Here is a 22,447-nt window from a genome sequence, read left to right as displayed (position 1 = left end):
TAAAATACCCAAAACACGCAGTATGATATTTTTAGTCAAATGCAAAGCACAAATAAAAATTACTTAAAGTGTCCAAAATCTGCAAAAAATTGAGCTGCAAATTGGGAATTTTCAGAAAGTCCCGCCCCCAGTTCGTGACGTCACGCCAAGACGTCTTGCATTGCTAGTCAATCAAAACAATGGCTTCAGATTCGGAGAATATGCTTTCTTGTTACACCTCAAGTTATGAATATGATTCAAATAGTTCTGAAGAGGAAAGCATACATGTTTGCAATTGATTAAAGAATTTGTGTCGTGTGCATATAAGGATAAATTCCTTATATGGCGCTTGGACGCTCTCTTCTGGCCTTCTGGCGGCTTTTGGGTGCAACACGAGGTCCCCAGAACAAACAAGTACAGCAAAATACATTGATGTGATGGAAGGACCGCTATAATGCGTCTTTTTTACGGTCCTTTAGTGATGTCACGTACTGACTCGTCACCAACTCAAAAACAAGACTACCTGAATATTTAGCGCGAGTCTTAAAACGTAAAATATAGATACAGTGAGACCTCAATTTACTTACACCTTATTTTACAAACTTTTCGTCTTACAAATGTCAAATTTCTGAAAATTAAACCTTATAATAAGCACTATTTTCATAATACACACCCACCACGGCTGGCGGAGTGATCTTCGGCGGAAGCACACGGCCAAACAGCACCACAGGTTAAGTTACCAACAGTGCTTATGGAAGGTGACTCTCCTTCCATAAGCCATCAACGACCATCAGAAATGTAAATAAAACTTTATTACATTACAGTCCTCATGTAATGTGTGTCTCTTTCCAAACAGCAATTCCCTTTGACCTTCGACCTCTAACGCTATTCCATCAAGCCATCAATGACCATCACAAATGTAAATAAAGTGACTTTATGATACAATGCAGTGGATTTCTTTCAATACAATAGCACATTTATTATACATAGAATAAGGTATGTTGTGTGTAGTTTTAAGGCTTATTTAGTTGAAAAGTATATTTTATGGAAACCCGGGAACGGATTATTCCCATTTTAATGGTTTCCTATGGGATTTTTTTTTTTTTAGATACACACTCTTCGCCTTACACACTGTCTGGGAACCAATTAAGTTCGTAAGTTGAGGTCTCACTGTATATGCGGTGGAATCTTTGTAAGATACGCTCAGTAGAAGTCATTTGAAGCCATTTTACAAATTATGGACACAACTTGTCCGGAGACGTCGGTTGTCCTTTAATGTATGAGGGAAGCAAAGTAAAAGCTACTACGCAACATATTGATGTAAGTGAAAGTGAATGATTATTTATTTATTATTTATTTTTTGTTTCCTTTCTTTCCTTTCCTCTTCCGTTCATAACTTTGCTGCTGTGTTACTTCCGGGTAGAGTGAACGCTGGCGCGAATGGCTGCCGCTGCTCACCCACATAAAAAAATCCTGTGACTGTAAAGTGTCCTTGAGAGTTTTGAAAGGTGCTTAGAAATCAAATGTATTATTTATTTATTTATTTATTATATTATTATTTATTATAGCCGGAACCACTCACCTTGTATTAGGGAGGTTGATGGAATATAGTAGTTTTGAGATCAAAATATATTTTCCTTTAGAGGACTTTTAGAGGATATCTCATTCTCATTTGAACCTGATATATGATTGCATCCAATTTGGGGTTTGGTACTCTGAAATACAGTAGATGATGGTGGGATAAAGCATTTTTTAACTTCTCACTTTCACTTACATTCCTCGCGGGAGGGTCCTGCGCGAGATGTCAGCACCACTTGGGCCCCAGATGCTATGATCAGGGAGTGGCATTCCATGATTTTCACTTTCTCCCACAAACAGAGAATTTTTCACCATCTGATGCGAACCATCATCATCCGGAAATGTTCCTCCACTGCATACACAGAAAGGGAATTTTAGAAGAAGAAAAAAAAAAGAAAATAAAGACACAATCGTAACGACACTTTTTGATGACTAAATATATTGCTGCTATTGAACGTGCCAGTGAGTTCACATCCCATCATATCCATTAGCCTACTCCTTTAGTTGGACTTTCCATTCTCCATAAAGTCATCATGATCATCATCATAGCTTTTATTTGTAACACTCCCTTTGGGTGTCATGATCTGGTCGGCGACCAACGGGTGGCGCTGTCGGCCCCGCCTGCACCTGCACAGGTGCTGGTCGTTACAATAAGTGGCATTCAAAAGGACTCCCGGCACGGCCATTCCGGGTCATTGTATGCATTGTATGCAACTGTATGCATTGGATGCATTGGATGCATTGGATGCAATTGTATGCATTGCACATTATGTATGCATTGTATGATGTGCATGTGTTTGTTTCATCTTGGCACACTTTTTGCTCTTGGTTTTTCTTTTGATATTTTGAATTTTTCGGTTCAAATGATTTTAACGTTTTAGATTTTGTTCCTGTTGACTTTATTTTAATACAATTTCTCAAATACAACCTGCTGCTCCCTCCTGCCTGCTTTTTGGGATCCACAACTGCCATCACCACCTTGCAAACAGTGACATTGGGAAGCCTGGAGAACGCCTCTGGTGAGAGGGATGTCTGGGTTCCTCTTCCATTCTTTCTTTTTGTTGTTGTTGTTGCATTCAAAAGCTGACAATTTATTTTTTACAGCTCGCAGTATTTTGCATGGTATTTTGCATGCTTTGTTTTGTAGTTCAAATATAGAGGTAACATTGAATCTATCCCTACTTGGTTTTTTTTCATACACCAAAGTCTACATTTTGTTCCTTACTGTCAGAGATATTCAATCGGACACTGTGGACAAAGGCTACAACACATGAAGATTGACTTTTACTGCCGGCAGGGGACGCAGCCTTTCAAGACAGACAGCCAAATTCTGCAGACCTCTGCCAAGCTATTTTTAGAGAGTAAATGCAAATTTAAGTAATACATTAGTAAAACATAGTTTTCTTGATTTGAATACCACGGCCCTGGACGTCCCAAGCACCAATTGGTTGTCTTTCCCTGAACCGATTTGTAACCCGGATAATGAGCTCTTCATGTGACGGAGTTTCAAGTCCTAAATTCTGTTCAAGGCCATATCTCCTAGATGAAGATTACAGGTTCACAGGCTGTTTATCTCAGATTGACCCCAGGTTTCTCTTTGCTTCAATTGTGTATTCTAGTATAACAGCATGAAACTTGATATGATAATTTATATTATGTCTAATCTCTATCACTTACGTACAGTAGTCCTTATACTTAAGTGCCAAGTATTCAGGCTGTGACAAACATGTTTTCGTGCTAAAGGCTCCAATTCAGAGATAATCATTGCTGTGAAAGTATATTTTTGAATATGTTTCACCGTATTGTGCATGTCCATAAATTTTGACCCATAAAAATCACATTTTACATGTGTAGGCTTGATCCGCTTCCAAATGTGCCTGTCCTAAGTTCTCAGTAATTAAAAGACTCATTAATTATTTTTCTCATTGTTTGAAAGCAATTTACCAGTGAGGATGCATTTAGTAAAATGTGTTTTCACTTAGGGGAAGTGAACTTTGCTGAAAATTCCGGGAATAAATATTTTGGACTAAAAGGTGTTTCCCTTTTTGTCCAAAATATATACAGATTAGCAGAAAAATGCATTCGTCCGACCTAAAGCGTGGTGTTGTCTCTGCTGGATTAGTTGTTGTCGTATATCAAAGCTTCTTTGTTCTGCGACATTTATTGCGTCGGCTCTGGTTGGTTGAAGCCAAAAGACGCGTGCGTGTGCATTTCGCGCTGATGCACACACAGCAGAAAGCAACAAATTATTGAGTGAGGCGCACTTCGTTCATTCATGATAATTTGAAAATTCTGGGGAAATCTGAAGCCCTTTCATCTATGGTATTCCAATTATTAACAAGAAAAGTGTAGGGTGTCGTCTAAAGTGTTTTAGAAGTGAGAATTAGTTTTAGGATGGAACACTCATCTTTGCAAACAACAGTCATTGAGGGGCATACCATCTTGGAGGCAGAAAACTTTAGAGTAATAATAGTCTCGTGCTGTGGGTTGACAGAATAGAAAGTGTCCACAAAGAGATCTTGTCTTTAATACAATTACTGCTGTTAACCACCACTTTCAGAAAATCTATCAAAAGTTATGGTTACAAGTGTAACAAAGTGAGGATTGAATGTTTGTCTTTGCAAACAAGAGTGACATCAATAAGATGTGCACACATCTTTGAAGCAATGTTTGCAAACATTGAAACACATCTAACTTCACATTTTAACAGCATTGGAAAATGTTAAGAATGTTGATGTCATGTCAAAAACCATCTTAAAACAAAAAATAGATTAGCTTTTTCCATTTTCAAAGATTTTTGAAAATGTGCCCGGGAGAGCGAAAGCTAAAGAGCTGCAAGCAGCTCAGGAGACCTCTGGACTAAAGTATGTCGCAAAAATTTAGAGCGTGTACATTTTTCCTTGATTTATGGAAATTATCATGATGCATTTATTTTCAGTCATTTATGAGTGATAGAATGGGAGGTCTTACCTTGCCAGAGTAAGGCCAATGCCATTGTCTGCAAATCTACAAAATGAATAATTCAGATTCATTTGAAGACACTCAAAAATCAACTGTTCCGTTTTTACTCACTGGCAGTCATCCAGCCAGACATCTCCTCCCCTCAGCCAAGCTCCGTGGTCCTGGTTTTTATAGGCTACAAAATGGTGAATGTGCGCGGGGACTCTGGATTTGAAGGGGTCAGCATCCTGGTGGGGGCCATATCTTGGTGTGTGTGTGTGTGTGTGGGGGGGGGGGGGGGGGGGGCACAAAAAATAATAGCATCACAGACTGGGTTAAAATACAACACAATACAATACAATCAGAATTTGAAAACCTTTAATCGTCCCACAATGGGGAAATTTGCAATCACAGCAGCAATTTGAAAGGGGATGGGTTTGGGCGGTGAAAGGATAAAAACAAGATATGTATTCTAAGCATAATAGAAAATGTCAGAGGACTGAGGTGTATACAATACATATTAATTTATGTAGCACTTTAACAACAGCTGAAGTTGCAACAAAGCACTTAACATGGACAGGTATCATAACCAGGGAAAAAAGCAGTCACAAAGTTAGTAAAAAGCACCAGGGAGTGAAACCAATATCAAGTCGGAATCATGCTGAGTCGAATGTCAAAGACTACAAGTGAGTTTTGAGATGGGCAGCGAGGGTGTTTGCCGACTGTTCAGTGGCGGATCATTCCAGGTAGTGGGACAAGCAACGGAAAAAGTTTGATCCCCTCTGAGCCTCCGATTAGTTTTTGGCACATCTAATAGTGTCTGGTCAGCAGACCAGAGGCGTCGGGAATGTGTGTAGAGGTGGATGCACTCAAATAGGAGGAGCGAAGCCATTGAAAGATTTTAAGACAATGCTTCAAGGTGCTCATGAGAAAGAAGAAGTTTTATTTTAGCCTGTTGCCTCAGGTGCAAGATGCTGGATTTAACAACAGCAATTTTTCGGTCAAGTTTAAAGTCACTGTACAGTTTATCAGAGTTAGAAAACCTTTAATAGTTCCACAATGGACAAATTTGCAATCTACAGCAGCAAAATTGAAAGGTTTGGGGCTGGGGTTTGAAAAGATAAAAACAAAGTTTTCCATGCATAACAGAAATGTCAGAAAACTGAAATGTATAACTGTGCATAAATGTTTCATAATTGTACATAGTGAAAGTATACAGTATCAAAAAACATTGTTGATACATGTATATATAACTGTATTGAGTCGACATAAGGTGGCGGTGCTATTTACAATGCAAGAGTCCAGGTTTTTCTTTTTTTTCATGTGTGATTATTAAGAAGCCTGACAGCTGTGGGTAGGAACGAGCGGTGGTACCTCTCTTTCGTTCAGCGTGGGTGTTCAGTCTGGCTGAAGGAGCTAGCCAGTGCTGTCAGGTGGGCAGAAGAGGGTGGGAGGGGCTGTCCATCATATCTTTTAGTTAGTTTAGCTAGTGTCCATCTGTTGCCCACCTCCTCCAGAGAGTCCTGGGAGCAGCCCAGGACAGAACTGGCCATCTTGACCAGGCACTCAGGTCTTTTTCTGTCCCGGGAGGTGATCCTGCCTGACCAGCAGAAAATTCCATAGTGGATGGCTGAAGTGAATACAGAGTCATAGACGTTCTTAAGGAATGACTCTTCAACGCCAAAAGACCTCAGTTTCCTGAGTAGGAAGAAGCAACTCTCTCCCTTTATGATCAAGGCATCCGTGCTTGTAGTCCAGGCCATTTTATTATTGAGAATAATACCCAGGTACTATTATTGAGAATAATACCCAGGTACTTGTAGGAGGTCACCCTTTCTCTGTCTGTATGTTGGATGTTTAAAGGTGCAGGTGAGGACTGTTTCCTGGAGAAATCCATAAACAACTTCTTGGTTTTCCCGGGGTTGCTCTGGAGGTGATTCTGCTGGCACCAGTATACAAAGTCCTTGGTCCCCTGTACTCCCGATCATGTCCCTTTGTAATGAGGCCGACAATAGCAGAATCGTCGGAGAACTTCTGAAGGTGGCAGGTTCGAATGTTGTAGCTGAAGTCCGAAGTGTAGAGTGTGAACAAGAATGGAGCCAGGACTGTCCTCTGCGTTGCCCCAGTGCTGCAGAGAAGCCTGTTCAACTCACAGTTCTTTGCCCTCCCATGCAGAGGCCGGTTTGTGAGGTAATCTGTAATTCATGATGTGAGGTAGTGGTCCACTCCGGCATGCCACAGCTTGTCCCCCAGTAGGTTGGGCTGGATGGTGTTGAAGGCACTGAAGAAATCAAAGAACACGATCCTCACAGTGCTCCGAGCATTCTCCAGGTGCAACAGCACGGAGTGGAGGAGGTAGATGATGCCGTCCTCCACACGCATGCTGGGCTGGTAGGCAAACTGTAGCAGGTCACGTGATGAGCTCAACAGTGGTCCCAGGAGAGTGAGGACGAGTCTCTCGAGCGTCTTCATCAGGTGAGACGTCAGTGCCACCGGTCTGTTGTTGTTGAACTCCTTCGGGTGGTCCATCTTGGGCACTGGGAGCAGGCATGATTTTTTTTCCACCGCTGTGGAACTCTGCCCAGCTTCAAGCTCACATTGAACATGTGCACACAGCCCAGTCGGAGCAGATCCTGATGAGAAGGGAACTGATGTCCAGACATCACTCCTCACTTTCATCCTCCTCAGTTGGTTCCTAACCTGTGCGGTTATGATGACAGGCAGGAACCAGGAGGCGCAGGGGTGGATGGGGGTGTGGCATCGCCTGGGAGGGCAGTTTTTTGCTGGAAGCTGGCCGTGAGAGGGGGCAGGGAGGGGATGTCCACAGTGAGAGTGGTTGCTGGTGCACCTATAGGTGGTGTTGACGGTGGGGCAGGTGCGACAGACGTCTGATCAAACCGGTTAAAAAAGTGGTTTAGTTCATCTGCCTTGTCTTTGGCATTCAATGTCACTGGGCTTTTGTGGCTTGTTTTAAGGCCCCCCCAGACACCAGTGACATTTCTGGCTTGCAGCTTATCCTCCATGTTCATCCTGTAGGCCAGGGGTGTCTAAATTCGGTCCTCAAGGGCCGCTGTCCTGCCTTTTTTCTAGCTCTCCCAGGAGCAACGCACACAATTCAAATCATCAGGACCATTTTGATGCTGTTTCAGAGCTGGCTGATGAGCTGATCATCTGAATCAGGTGTGTTGCAACCGGGCCAGGTGGAAAACAGGTAGGACAGTGGCCTGGAGCTGGACATGTCTGATGTAGGCCTTTTTCCCCTCTCTGATCTTTCTCCTCAGTTGGATCTGCACGGCTTTCAGCTCCTCTCAGTTCCCCGACACGAAAGCACCTTTCTTCTTCTTAAGGAGGGCCTTTATGTTGGGAATAATCCACGGTTTGCTGTTGGAGAAACACCACACTGACCTGGTGGGCGTTGAGGGACTGGGTTTGCAGCCTGTTCACGAGAGTCATCAGGGCATTAGTGGCTGCGCCGCCATCGGCCGTTGGGGGAATGTACGCCGTCACAGTTATGACGTGTGAGCATTTCAGTGGAAGACAATGAGGCCGGAGGCTAATGGACAGCAGCTCAATGTGAGCCTAATTTCCGCAAGAAGGTTTGAAATCTAATTTAAAAAGTCTTTGTTGTATTTGGGAGGCACGTAGATGACTGCGCAAAGCACAGGGGAAGCATGGGCAACTTCACAGAAGGTTGCTTCAAAGCTGGCGGTTAATGTGTTGAATGTGCAACGATTTCATTTAAAATTATTCTTTAAAATGCTCACTGCCCCTCCACCAGGGCCTGAGGTCCTCGGGCCGTCAGAAATTCAACTAAAGAATTGTACTCACCAGTGGCGGCCGAAGTCTATATCAGACACAGGAAATCCAAGTTTGATCCCTCAAAATATGGGACTTATATGATAGCGACCGGGCGTTTAACAACGAAATCTTTGTGAACGACGGGAGGTCCTTCGTCCAATTGCGGAAATTCCCTTAAGACATTTAGACCAAACCCACGTCGAAAAAGGTGTGCAGCGTATAAATGGCTTAGTGCAGCGGGTGTGGCAACGACTGTCGTCAAGGCGACGGGATGGAGGGCAGGCCGTGACATTCAGTGCATTTGGTCAATATTGTGTTTTAGCTTCACCAGCTGACCGCTACGTTTGCGCTGTAGCGGCAGCGCTTCCGTGAAGCAGGCCCGTGAATGCAGAAAAGGATGTTTGCCAAGAACAGAGGCAACGTATTCTCACACCTGCCTTGCCAAAACGCCGTCGACTCGTCGACATGTTGAGAAGCAATAGGAAAGATTGGCGATCGTTAATCTAACGGGACTCTGTTGTGAAGACAATAAGCATTGTGGATAGTGAAAAAGAGCCGAAATGGCAGGAACGTCGCCGCAAACACTGGCGCGTTGTCCGCCATCTTGAAATCTTTTGAATGAAGTCATGAAAAATAAAGTTATTTCATGTTTTTTTTCAGGGAATTTTTGAAACCTGTTGTTCTACGTTGATTTTCTCCAGCTCATTGGTCTTTTATGAATTCATGCATTTCACATTCAGCAGATCAAATGTGATGCAGAGTGAAATATTTTTTTGTAGATTAAGGCAGTTTCAATTCAACCTTGGAATTGAATTTAAAATATAATTATGGAGCCTATCCCAACTGACTTTGGCTAAGATTCAATGTACTTTCTTGATGAGTCGCCAGTCCTTTGCAAGGGATATATTGACTTTTGACAACCGTTTGAAAAACTAATGTAAAGATAGTACAAATTCTTACTTGGCTCCAACCAGTGAGAGGAAAGGTCTTTTGTCCTTGTCATTTGCCTGGGTGGTCTTGACTCCATTATCGAGGATGAATCCAGCCTGAAACCAAGGAAAATGTTTATTTCAAGCACTAAGCACACACCTGAGCTCCCATTGGAAGATCTTATTCAAGAGCTGTAAACGTATTCACATTTTTAGCCGTATTGCAAAGATATTTTCTCATTTTACAACACAACCCCATCATCATTATTATCATTGTTTTCATTCTCTTTTACTTGTGATGCCCAAGCCACCTCATCTGGCTCCTCTCAAATTGACTCTGAGTCTTCCCAGCTGATCAAGTGTCTCACCGTATCTCTAAGAGACACCTTGTGGAGGAAATTCATTTTGGCCTCTTGAATTCGGGAATCTATTCTTTTGGTCACGATCCACAGTGTGTAACCCCAGATGACGGAAGTAACATAGATCATCCACAATGGATGAATAGTTGGATGCTTTTTTTAAAAAAAGGTTATTTCTTACTGGTGCAGTCCAAGCCCACTTTGTTGGTTAATTTGTTGAATTTAATTTTGCTAAGGATATTTTTTACCCCAATGTTTAGGACCCACAGTATTTACTAGACAAAGGGCATCGTAGCATATTCTAAAATACAGTAAAGTCTCGTTATATCGATATTCAAGGGAGTCCGAAAAAAATATCGATATAACCGGGACTATCGATATATCCGACCCTGTTTGCATGTAATTTTCTCAGTGCGTGCATAGAAATAGTATCGATATAACCGGGACTATCGATATATCCGATAGTGATATAACGAGACTTTACTGTACCTACTAAAATCTATTTAACTCATGTGTTTGTCTGAGCATGGAAGTTGAGCATGTTTTTGTGCTCGTATCTATATACAGTGAGACCTCAACTTACGAACTTAATTGGTTCCCACACAGAGTGTGTAAGGCACACAACCTACCTTATCCTATGTATAATAAACATGCTATTGTATTGGAATGAAAGAAATACACTGCACTATATAATAAAGTCACTTTATTTACATTTGTGATGGTCATTGATGGCTCTTAATTGACACCTATTGCTTTCTGACTTGTAAGGTCTTACGAAACTGATCATGTCATTGATCATGTTGATGATTCTTATAGCCTTTTCTGAATGGAACTGTTCAATAAAAGCCTGATCATCAACTGTTGAATGGCCTGCTTCTGCTTGTCCTCTTGAAGGCAAATCAAATTCTCTGTGTTGATGACCTCATTATGGTCAGCAACAAGCTCCTCGATGTCATCTGCATTCACTTCGAGTCCTGTAGGTGCTGGCAGAGATTTTATGACAACAAAAGGCGCGAGTCCGATGATTCCACAGACGCGGAATAAAGCGCGACAAAAGAAGGCGGGCGGGGCGAATAAAATGGCACACTCGCGTCTAGCAATCACCTCGTGCAAAGCAAACACTTGGAGCACAAGCAAACATTTGGAGCACAAGCCGTAGCGATGCACTTTCGTCGTAATCATGTCACTGGTGAGGTGACAGTGACTCGTTGAAATGAAATGAAATTGCAGAACGACAATGAAATGAAGTGTCGCGAACGTAGGCCACGCCTGAGCTGTCAACTCGCACGTGACAATTTAGCGTGACTAGTGACATGCTGTTCCGGTGTGTGTGAAAACACTAGCTCTGATTGGCTTACCATGACACTTGACTCTACCGTTTAGCCAATCACAATCACTTCTATCGCAACTTGACAGAGGGGTGCGTTCAAGTGTAGCAACACAAAAACGTTGGGAAGTGTTTGTCACTGCTCATTCAGTTAGACAATGCTTTCCAAACAGCCTAGAGTCTTAAGAAGTCGTGCGCTATTCTCGAACCTGAACGCACCCCAAGTCTTAGATGACAAATAAACAGAGCAGAGTAGACGTGTATGGCTGGTAGTTTCTTCAATTTATTCATAGTAACGAACCACATTTGAACTGAGGCTGAACACGAGCCCGTGGTGTTTATTTTCCGGTCCCATAATAGTAAAATTATCAGCAAAAAGCTCCAAGTAAGCGATCAACGTGTGCATTCAATGAGAAGGGGTATGGAAAGTAGCGCCGCGCTGTTCGGTCGTGCTTCTGCCGAAGATCACTTTCGCCAGATCCGAAGGTCGTGTGCTTGATGGACCGGCCGTGGTCGGTGTGTATTATGAAAATAGTACGTATTATAAGGCTTAATTTTTATAAATTTGACGTTCGTATGATGAAAAGTTCATATTATAAGGCGTTCGTAAGTTGAGGTCTCACTGTATAGTACATTGTATTTGATGTTGTACTATTTTTAATTTTTTGATATTTTTGTTTTGTTGAAACATCACACATATTAAATATTGTAGAGAGAAACTAATTGTGATTGTTGTTCTCCTGGACAAAAATATGTTGGTTCAATAATATGTTTTAATCAAGAAATTAATCATGTCCGTTTCAGGCTTCTCCAGAGCTTGCTTATGAACTGATAATTTGAATCAGGTGTGTTCAAGTAGAATAACATCTCCAAGCAGGACATGGGTCTCAAGGAACACGAGCTCCATAGCCTTGTTTTAACAGAGCAGCCTGCCGCAGTTAGATAAAACAGTCATACCAACAAATATTTCTCAACTTTGTCAGATGCTAGATTTTAAATTTGTCTTGCATTAAAACAGCATCACTATTATGCAAAATTAGCCCATTATACGACATACACATGATCATTTAACAAAGTCTGTCTCATACAGGAATCATTCACTGTCATTTTTTTAGAGAGCCCATGGTTTTTTAATAAACTGGTACACAAAGGACTGTTTTGAGCATCACTCTGTTAAAGTGCAGCACACATTACTGGAACCTGGAAAGTGTCTTCTTTTCCTTGTGGCTCTTCACTTCAGGGGTTGCCAGAGCAAATCAGTGTCCTCCATCTAACGCTTTTTTGTGCAGCTTCTCCTCTCACACCAACTACCTTCATATCCACTTTCACAACATCCATAAACGTCCTCTTTGGTCTTCCTCTCGGTCTCCTGACTGGCAGTTCAAGACTAAGAATCCTTCTCCCAATATATTCAACTCTCTCTCCTCTGGACATGTCCAAACCATCTTAGTCTAGCCTCTCTGACTTTCTCTCGAAAACCTCTAATATGAGATGTCCCTCTGATGTACTCATTCCTGATCCTATCAACTTGGTCACTCCCAAAGAAAACCTCAACATCTTCATCTCTGCCTCCTCCAGCTCTGCTTCCTGTCTTTTCTTCAGTGGCGCTGTCTCCAGTCCAAACATCATGGCTGGTCTCACCAAAGTTTTATACACTTTGCCTTTCATCTGAGCTGAAACTCTTCTGTCACACATCACACCTGACATTTTTCTCCAGCTCTTCCAGCCTGCCTGTACACGCTTCTTCATCTCTTTTCCACACTCTCCATTTATCTGGGCAGTTGACCCCAAGTACTTAACATCCACTATGTTCTTATCTCTTCTCCCTGTAACATCACACCTGTTCCCTGCTCTCACTACAGTCATCTGCAAACAGCTTCAACTACTCAAGAGGTGGCCAACGTCAGAGATGTGGAGCCATTATTTTTTTTATGTTACTACAAAGAGCACGCCCATGCACACTCACGCATGCACACACACACACACACACACACACACACACACACACACACACACACAACCGACACACATGCACAGACACGCACATACACGTGCACACGCACACATGACCATGCACACACGAACATTGCATGCACGACGAGCAACCGCTGGAGAACCCGAACATAAATGAAACCTAAAAACACAAACACACAAATATTTTTTCTCCAATTTCCTCCTCCCACCGTTCGCAGTCCACTTGGAACCAATCTGCTGGCTCTTGGTCGATTGCAATCGACTTAGCATTTACCACCTGATTTCTGCGCAAGAGTGGTGATCCAGTCATCTGATCGACTACCCTCTATGTCAATCAAGTAGCGGAATTGATGATAGGCTGTGTATTTAGAAACGTTTGAATGGAAGCGCTATCGGCGACGCATTTTGGTTGTTGTGTGAAAGCCCGGGAGCGGCATTGAAGCAGCCAAAGAGCCACATGCGGCTCACGAGCCTCGGGTTGGCTAACCCTGAACTACTCTTTCACATGTACAGTATGTATGGCTCATCAAATGTATTTCTCTGTAGTTAATACAGCTCTGCACCACTCCTTTGTTTTTACAAATGGACACCAGTATTCGTCAGGAATCTTCTCACCATCTAAGATTTTGTTGAACAATCCAGTCAGAAAAACCACAGCCACCTCGCCTGGGCACTTCCATACCTCCATAGGTAAATCATCAGACCCAAGTGCCTTTCCACCCTTGATCCCCTTCAGCGCTCCTCACTTCATCCCTGCTAATCTTTGCTACGTCTTGGTCCACACATCTTCGACAGTTTGTTCTTTCTTATTTTCCTCATTAATAAATTCTTCAAAATACTCTTTCCATCTTCCCATCACACTACTGTTACCGGTTAATCAGAATCAGAATCATCTTTGTTGCCAAGTATGTAGAACACACAAGGAATTTGTTTCCGGTCGAACACGCTGCACTAGTATCATCAGCAAAAAAATTGCAAAGAGGCACTATACAATTCCATTTGGGCTACTGTTCAAAGAGTTAATGGCTTGGTTATTGCCATCTCTATCCTTAATCACCCTAACCTGCTGCATGTCCTTCTAATCTCCGTATCTCTATCTCGCTAAACTGTATAGATCAGTCTCTCCTTCCTTGTTGTCCAACGTAGCATACAAATCATCGTAGGCCTCCGGTTTTGCCTTCGCCACCTCTACTTTCAGCATGCGATGCATCTTCCTGTACTCCTGTCTACTATTTTGCATCCTCACAGTGTTCCACTTCTATGCTTACCTCTTTCTCTGTATACACTCCTCATTCCACCAAGAAGTTTCCTTTTCTACTTTTCTTCCAGTTTCTGACCTGTCTCTCTGAGCACGTCCGCTGCAGTTTTCCAGTCATCTGGAAGGATCTTCTCCCCACCCAGTGCTTGTCTCAACTCTTTCCTCAATGTAATGCTGCACTATTCATTTTCCAGCGTCCACCATTTTGTCATCTACTCTGCTTTTGGTTTCTTTATCTTCCTCACCACCAACCTACAGTAAGCTGTGTGGCTACACTCTCACCAACCGCTGCTTTGCTGTCAGATTTTCTTCAGATGGCACCGTTTGCACAAAATGTAGTCTACCTGTGTACTTCTACCTCCACTCTTTTAGGTCACCCTTTGTTCCTGTCTCTTCTGAAAGAAAGTATTCATAGTTTTCATCCTTTTAGCAAAGTCAACAACCAAAGTGGTGGTACTTGGAAAGTAATAGCACATATTCATTGTTTATATCATGACTGAGTCGTCTGTGTAAGCTCTCAGTCGTACAGGAGTGGTCCATCGATGAGAAGGTTTCTTCAGCCGTCATCTGTACAAAAGTGAAGGTTTCGGACGTTTCGCCTCCTATCCAAGAGGCTTCGTCAGCGAACTAAAGTCTGACTGGTCGTATCGGCCCCATTTATATATCCCTAATGTCCAGACATGGTGGCGCCGGACACAGCTATGATAGGTCCCTACTCTCAGGTTGGGGGGGGGGGGGGCAGGGGACCCCTCCCTGTGGCCCCACTGATTGTTCCTACATTCCTGACTAACGACTGGCCTATTACCCCCACCCCCCCCGGTATCACCTCATCAGCATAACGACCCTCGTCAGCATTGCGAAAGTTGCCTAACCTGTTATGCCTAAGCAGGCTATTGTATGAACGATCCAAATTGAACCTCACCCCACCAGACCGGTTTAATGAAGGATTTTGTTGTTTTATAAGAATCGCTTCTTTAACCCCCCTTTCAAACCATCTATGTTCTTTCGCTAAGATTTTAACCTCATTGTCGTCAAATGAGTGGTTGCTAGCTTTTAGGTGCAAATGTACTGTCTGGACATTAGGGATATATAAATGGGGCCGATACGACCAGTCAGACTTTAGTTCGCTGACGAAGCCTCTTGGATAGGAGGCGAAACGTCCGAAACCTTCACTTTTGTACAGATGACGGCTGAAGAAACCTTCTCATCGATCATGACTGAGGTTGGAGTTTATAGCCTCAGTCAAGGACGGTGGTGTTGTCATGATAGACTGCTTCAAACATTTTTTTCAGGGGATGGCCTACAATTTTAAGAATGATTTTTAATCAGATGTCGCAGGCCAGATTTTGCAATGACTGAAGCAGCTGAACCATCCTGCTTTAGAGTACTGCAACACACTCCGGACAGTGGGCGTAAAGAACAAAAGAAACACTTGCTGTGTGGCCCCAAGTAACCTGAGGCGACAAGGAAATATATTCTTCATTTGGATTTTCTACAAATGAAGTCAATATTACTTTTCTATTAATATGCTGAGTAACCCATAACGTCCAACTATTTGAATGACTATGTTCTATGCAAAATGTATCAATGACAGTGGAGGTTTCAGATACATGTTTTTCTGTTTATTCCTAGAGTTTTGTTTTTCTTCATGTCACAACCAAGTTCACACCTTGTTGATGGAGGGCCTGATCATTCAAAAGTGTAATCGTGTGTGATGCATTATCTGAGCATTGGATATCAAATTGATTGTTTGAAAATGACACCACAATTATCTGTGTAAATAGAGAAGAGTAGAGCTTAAGTCATTTGTTGTGATAGCAGGAGAAATGGTTTTTAAGGAACTGCATTGTGTTAATGTTGACATATGCATGATGGTGAATGAAATACAAGTGAACACCCTGATGGTGGAATTTAGAAATTAAAATGTTTGGCTGAATGGGCAGATGATAAATTTCAAAAAAAGAACTACCCAGAGTGACTTGATTTATCCAGATGTATCTGTCACTCACTGTCACGATGTATCTCACTGTAATATCTCACAATAAAGATCATTCAGCAGAATGACTATCGTCCCAGTTCCAAAGAAACCAGCACCCTCGGGATTGAACGACTATAGACCTGTTGCTCTGACGTCTGTGGTCATGAAGGCCTTTGAACGCCTCGTGCTGAACCACCTAAAGAACATCATTGGACCTCTTCAAGATCCTCTCCAGTTCGCCTACCGGGCAAGCAGGTCTGTGGAGGATGCAGTCAACATCGGACTGCACCACGACCACCTCGACAACACAGGAACCTACGCAAGGATCCTGTTTGTGGACTACAGCTCTGCGTTCAATACAATCATCCCAGAACTCCTCATCCCCAAGCTCCAGCTTGGTGTGTCCCCTACGATCTGCCAGTGGATCCTCAGCTTCCTGACAGGATGGACACAACAGGTCAGACTGGGAAAAATATCATCCTCAACACGAAGCACGAGCACTGGAGCCCCGCAGGGATGCATCCGCTCTCCATTGCTCTTCTCTCTCTATATGACTACCCAGCTGTCAAATTCATAAAGTTCGCAGACAACACCATGGTCATCGGTGTCATCAAAGACGGCGACGAGTCTGCGTACCGATAATAGTGGAGGAGTTGGAGCTCTGGTGCAGCCGTCACAACTTGGAGCTGGACACGCTCAAGACAGTATTGATGATCGTGGACTTCAGGAAACATCCATCACCACAGCTACCCCTCACACTATCCAACTGCCTCGTGTCAACCGTTGAGACCTTCAAGTTCCTGGGAATCACAGTCTCCCAGGACAAGTGGGAGGTCAACACAAACTCTATCCTGAAAAAGGCCCCATATAGAATGTACTTCCTGAGGCTGCTAAAGAAGCATGGCCTGCCACAGGAGGTGCTGCAACATTTTTATACGGTTATCATCGAATCCATCCTGTGTTCTTCCATCACCGTTTGGTTCGGGGCCACCACAAAAATGGACAAAATCCAACTTCAACGGACAGTTAAGACGGCAGAAAAAATCATTGGCACCGCCCTACCCACTCTCGAGGACTTGCACACTGCAAGAATCCAAACTAGGGTGCGGAAAATCCTACTGGACCCTTCGCACCCTGCCCACCACATTTTCCAGCTACTCCCCTCAGGCAGGCGCTACCGATCCATGCGCACCAAATACAGCAGACATTTAAACAGCTTCTTTCCCCCAAGCCAACTCTTTGAACAGTAGCCCAAATGGAACTGTATAGTGCCTCTTTGCAATTTTTATGATGATACTAGTGCAGCGTGTTCGACCGGAAAAAAACATTCCTTGTGTGTTCTACATACTTGGCAATAAAGAGGATTCTGATTCTGATTCTGAATAAAGGAGTTCCAACAGGAATGGCACTCTCTACTGTTGCTTGGTGTACAGGCACAAACAACGTATCAATATTATTTCGTTGGGTGTGGATGGATGCATTGACTTTATGAATGGATTTGCTTAAATTATATAGTTCAAGACTCACTCTGTAGTTGGAATGAGCTCTGTTGTTGATAAACTGGCCCATAGGTGTGTGTTCTGTTTTTCCAGGCGAGTACAACCCCTCAGATGGTCCAGTGGGTACATGGTGGAAGATAAACCAGAATCCCGTTTCCTGTGTAAACATACAAAAAAAACTGCATATACTGTACTGTCATAAATCTACTACAGTGATACATTGGCTTACAAACGCTTTAGCTAACGAACTTTTCGCCTTAAAAACATTACATTTGCGAGAATATAATCTTGGCATACAAACTAGTTCTCGGGAAACACACGGAGCTGGCAGACTAGTTTTCAGCGGAAGAACACCAAACCACATGGCCGAACACCACCACCGTGGCTGCCGGACTACTTTTCCACACCCACTTTCTTTGAGTGCACTCAGTGCAGACGTGGCATGTTATGGAGTGGATACTTTTGCTTTTTTGGGACCAAAAAAGACCACACCACAGGCGGTCAAGCAGAAGAAGGTGATCATCTAAAAACACGAAGGAGGTGTGCGTTTGTGTTACTTAGCGTCTCAGTACCAGTATGCTAAGTCGACCATTGCAACGTGTGGCTAAGGGTGTTTCTGTGTTGTCTGTGCAACAGTCTCAGGCAATAGAAGAGGTTGAAAAGCTTCTGTTGATTTGGATTAACGAAAATCAGCTAGTAGGGGACAGTGTATGAGGGTATTATCGCCGAGAAATCACAGCAACTTCACTTGGATATCATCAAGAGGCAAATACATCAACGACCATCACAAAGGTAAATAAAATGACTTTATTATATAGTACAGTTTACTTCTTTTATTACAATTCAATAGCACATTATTAGACATAAAATAAGGTGTATTTTTTGTAGTTTTAAGGCTTATTTAGTAGAAAATTATGTTTTATGGGGACCTGGAAACGGATTATTCTCATTTTTAATGGTTTCCTATGGGAAATTACTGTTTGGAACACAGACCTTTCACCTTACACACACACTTTCTGGGAACCAATTAAGTTCGTAAACTGAGGTATCACAGTATTGGAATAACTAACATGTTTGTGTGTAGCATATAGACAACATGAGAAGCCCGCAGGCCGGATTGAAGACTCGCCACTGAATGGACAATTTCCATTGTAGAAGGGATCATTTGAAAATGTACTAATTTGATTTGTATAAACAAAAAGAGGTGCATTCTAATATTTGAGTGATGGTGTTCAACCAATGTTGACAGTAAATGTGCGATATTAAAATGATAGGAGTTTAAATTTCTGGCTGGCATTAATTATCAATAGAACACACAAATAAACGTAATTTATGCAAATTTGCTATTTTAGATATGTGTACCAAACTGGTATCCAATTTCTCCACTGTGAGACTAATAAAGGCAAATCCAATCCAATCCAATCCAATGTATTAATCAGTACCCATATGTAATATTTAACACAAAGTGCACATTTTATTTACATTGTTTCCACTGTTTTTCAATATTTTACTTACTCGTCTTTATCTGACTATGATCAAAATACTGTGTAATCAGGAATGGACGATTACATTGATTGAATCTCGAGAAGCTGGGGATCAGAATCAGAATCAGAATCAGAATACCTTTATTCGTCCCGCAATGGGGAAATTTGCAGTCCACAGCAGCAATTGAAGAGGGATGGGGTTGGGGTGGGAGTGAAAGGATAGAAAACAGATATTCTAAGCATAACAAAATAAAAATGTCAACTGTATACTGTGCAAATGTAGATGTGCAAAAACCGTTCTATAAACAAGACTGTACATAGTGCAGAATCAAGAAATGCATTTAGATATATTGCAACAACCCATATTTACAAGTGTCCAGTTTTTTTTGGGGGGGGATGGGAAGAGATGTGGGTGGGATGGCTAAAAGTGAAAATAGAAACTCACCTCTGAGCCTGCAGCAGCACAGTTGATGAGGTTGTTGTTTGGGTTGGCAATCCAGAAAGTTGACGTTGCACTAAATAACAAGAGTGTAAGACAGCGATGAAGAGCAATCAGAAAAGAAAAAAAAAATGCATCATGTGAAAATTTGAGTTTAATCTTTGCAAGCTCAGTTATCCTTATCTCTGCCCTGGGTTCTGTTTTATGTTTGTCTTAAAAAGAGGAGGAGAGTACCAGAGAGAAAGCCTACCAGAGAAGTTGCACTAAATTTATTCAGAGATGTAGGATGTAAATTTGAAAAAAAAAAATACATTTAGTCAGACTAATCCCAACCATGAAAAACAAAATAAAAGCCACACCAGCTTGAATCAAGAATTGATTCAGCTGCAAAGAAGCATTTCGCTGGTGTGGAAAGTGTACCTTGCTTTCCTTAACATTTTGGATTCAAAGTTAGGCCCGAAAACATTTGGACAGGCACACAATTTTCACAAGTTGGGCTCAAGATGCAACCACACTGGACTTGAAATGAAATATTTTGACCAGAATTGAAGTGGAGACTAATGGTTAATTTAAAGGACAACCGACACCTCCAGACAAGTTGTGTCCATAATTTGTAAAATCACTTCAAATCACTTCTACTGAGCGTATTTAACAGATTTCACTGCATATAGCTATATTTTACGTTTTAAGACTCACACTGAATATTCAGGAAGTCTTGTTTTCGAGTTGATGACGATGCCTGACATGGCGTCACGTCTGGAACGCCCCTGACCGAGAACGCGACACACAATGCATTTTAGGTAATTTGTTTGGTCTGAAAACTTCGTGTTGATCCGTGTTGATGGTGAAATTCAAAGGAAAACACATAAATAACGCGATGGTGAATCGTTGTGTTGCACCGAGACTACTATTTGATACTAGTTGACACAAATTCCCAGCAGACAAATCAGCCCATTTCCAACAGAGCTTGGGGGCCGTCTTGTGCATTTCCTGGGACGCTACATTGGAGTCCAGACACCTCAAAATGATCCGGAAGGACTTCTTTAATCGATTGCAAACATTTATACTTTTCTCTTTGAATCATATTCATAACTGGATGAGTAACAAGAAAGCATCATCTCCGAATCTGAAGTCAAGGGGGCGGGACCTTCTGAAACTGGCCATTTTGAAGTAGTTTTTTGACACTTTAAGTAATCTTTATTGGATTGGATTGGATTGGATTGGATTTGCCTTTATTAGTCTCGCAGTGGAGAAATTTACATTTCACAGCAGAAAAGTTATAAAAGAAATGAAAGTAGTGTATTGTAGTGTTGTGTAGTATTGGTGTTTTTCATTTGACTAAAAATACCAGCCAGCGTGTTTTGGGTATTTTCGATGCTGTAAAACGTTTTTCTGATGTCAGTTAGGAAACAAAAAAAATGATGTCGGTTGTCCTTTAAATGATTGGACAACAACATCTGACTGAAAATGAAGCAATTGTATATTTTTTTCCAAACACGTCACATTTAAGGGGCTCAAATGTAATTGGACAATTCAGTATAATCTAACCAAAAATGTTTGATGTCAATATCTTGTTGCAAATCGTTTTGAGGCAAACACCGCATGAAGGGTGGAACCCATGGACATCAATAAACACTGGCTTTCCTCCTCCTTGATGCTTGATGGCAGGCCTTCACAGCCGCAGTCTTGAGTTCTTGTTTGTGAGTCTTTCCGCCAGGTCTTGAGCAAGTGAAATGAACGCTCAATTGGGTTGAGATCTGGAAATTGACTTAGGCATTGCAGAATATTCAACTTATTTGCCCTAATAAACTCCTGGGTTGCTTTTGCTGTATGATTTGGGTCTTTGTCGATCTGCACTGTGAAGCGCCGTCCGATTAATTCTGTAGCGTTTGGCTGAATCTTAATTAACAGAGAGTACAGTATATCCATGTATCGTTCAGAATTCATCCGGCTACTTTTATCTGTTGTAATGTAATGCCCTTGGAAGCCATGCATGCCAATGCTATCATGCAGCCTCCACCATGTTTCATAGATCATGTGCTGTTCCATTTTTTTCACCGAACTTTCTTCTTCCTATCATTTTGGCACAGGTTTATCCTTGTCTCATTTGTACAAAGTACACCTTTCCAGAAGTAGCGTTGCTTGTTGAGGTGTTTTTTGGCAAGTCATGTCTGGCCTGTCTATTTTTGGGATTGATGAATGGCTAGCACCTTGGTGAACCCTCTGTATTTACTTTCATGAAGTCTTCTTTTTATGGTAGAGAGAGATTCACCAACTTCCTGGAGACTGTTCTTCACTTCCAGCTGGAGACGGGGGGAAGCAACCCTCTCGTAAACCGGGTGAATCCAAAATATAGGCGGCGAGCTGGGAGGCAATAAGTATGCCGACATCTGCTCTACGCCTCTCACAGTGGGCAATTCAAGAGTGGAAGAGAGTCTAACCGCTCTCGAGAGGGCTGGTACCAGAACCCAGGCTGTGTGTGGGGGCAAGTCCAACTATATCTAGTCGGAACTTTTCGACCTTGGACACCAGCTAGGGCTCCTTCCCTTTAAGAGAGGAGACGTTCCACGTCCCAAGAGCTAGCTTCTGCAGCCGAGGATCAGACCGCCAGGGTCCCCACCTTTGACTGCCGCCCAGCTCACAATGCACCCGACTCCTCTGGCCCCTCCAATGGGTGGTGAGCCCTTGAGAAGGGGGACCCACGTTCCCTTTTCGGGCTGAGCCCAGCAGTGCGCTCGCCAACGAGCCCCATCTCCAGGTCAGGCTCTACAGAGGGGCCCCGTGGACCTGCATCCAGGCAAGGGAAAACCAGATCCATTCATATTTTGCTTCATAAGTGGTCTTTTGAGTCATACTTGGTCTGGCCCATCACAGAGGACTTGTTCGCCATGGGTAACCCTGCCAG

The 22,447-nt window shown here is 42.5% G+C and overlaps 1 protein-coding gene across 1 annotated transcript in view; it reads right to left on the bottom strand.

The window, feature by feature from the left end:
* Positions 1 to 22,447, bottom strand: part of cemip (cell migration inducing hyaluronidase 1) — a 121,679-nt gene that overhangs the window by 38,364 nt on the left and 60,868 nt on the right. Inside the window, exons 14-19 of the mRNA XM_088991758.1 lie at positions 19,549 to 19,618; positions 17,648 to 17,776; positions 9,256 to 9,341; positions 4,630 to 4,761; positions 4,528 to 4,563; positions 1,754 to 1,909 (exon numbers count right to left, since the gene is read on the bottom strand). Coding sequence (XP_088847884.1) covers positions 1,754 to 1,909; positions 4,528 to 4,563; positions 4,630 to 4,761; positions 9,256 to 9,341; positions 17,648 to 17,776; positions 19,549 to 19,618 — 609 coding nt within the window. The remainder of the gene's footprint in view (positions 1 to 1,753; positions 1,910 to 4,527; positions 4,564 to 4,629; positions 4,762 to 9,255; positions 9,342 to 17,647; positions 17,777 to 19,548; positions 19,619 to 22,447) is intronic.

This window comes from Hippocampus bargibanti, linkage group LG03, assembly GCF_051943395.1.
Source record: "Hippocampus bargibanti isolate YZ-2025 linkage group LG03, ASM5194339v1, whole genome shotgun sequence".
Classification (NCBI taxonomy): Eukaryota; Metazoa; Chordata; class Actinopteri; order Syngnathiformes; family Syngnathidae; genus Hippocampus; species Hippocampus bargibanti.
Note: the sequence above shows the minus strand (reverse complement) of the source record. Positions and strands in the feature narration are given on the sequence as shown.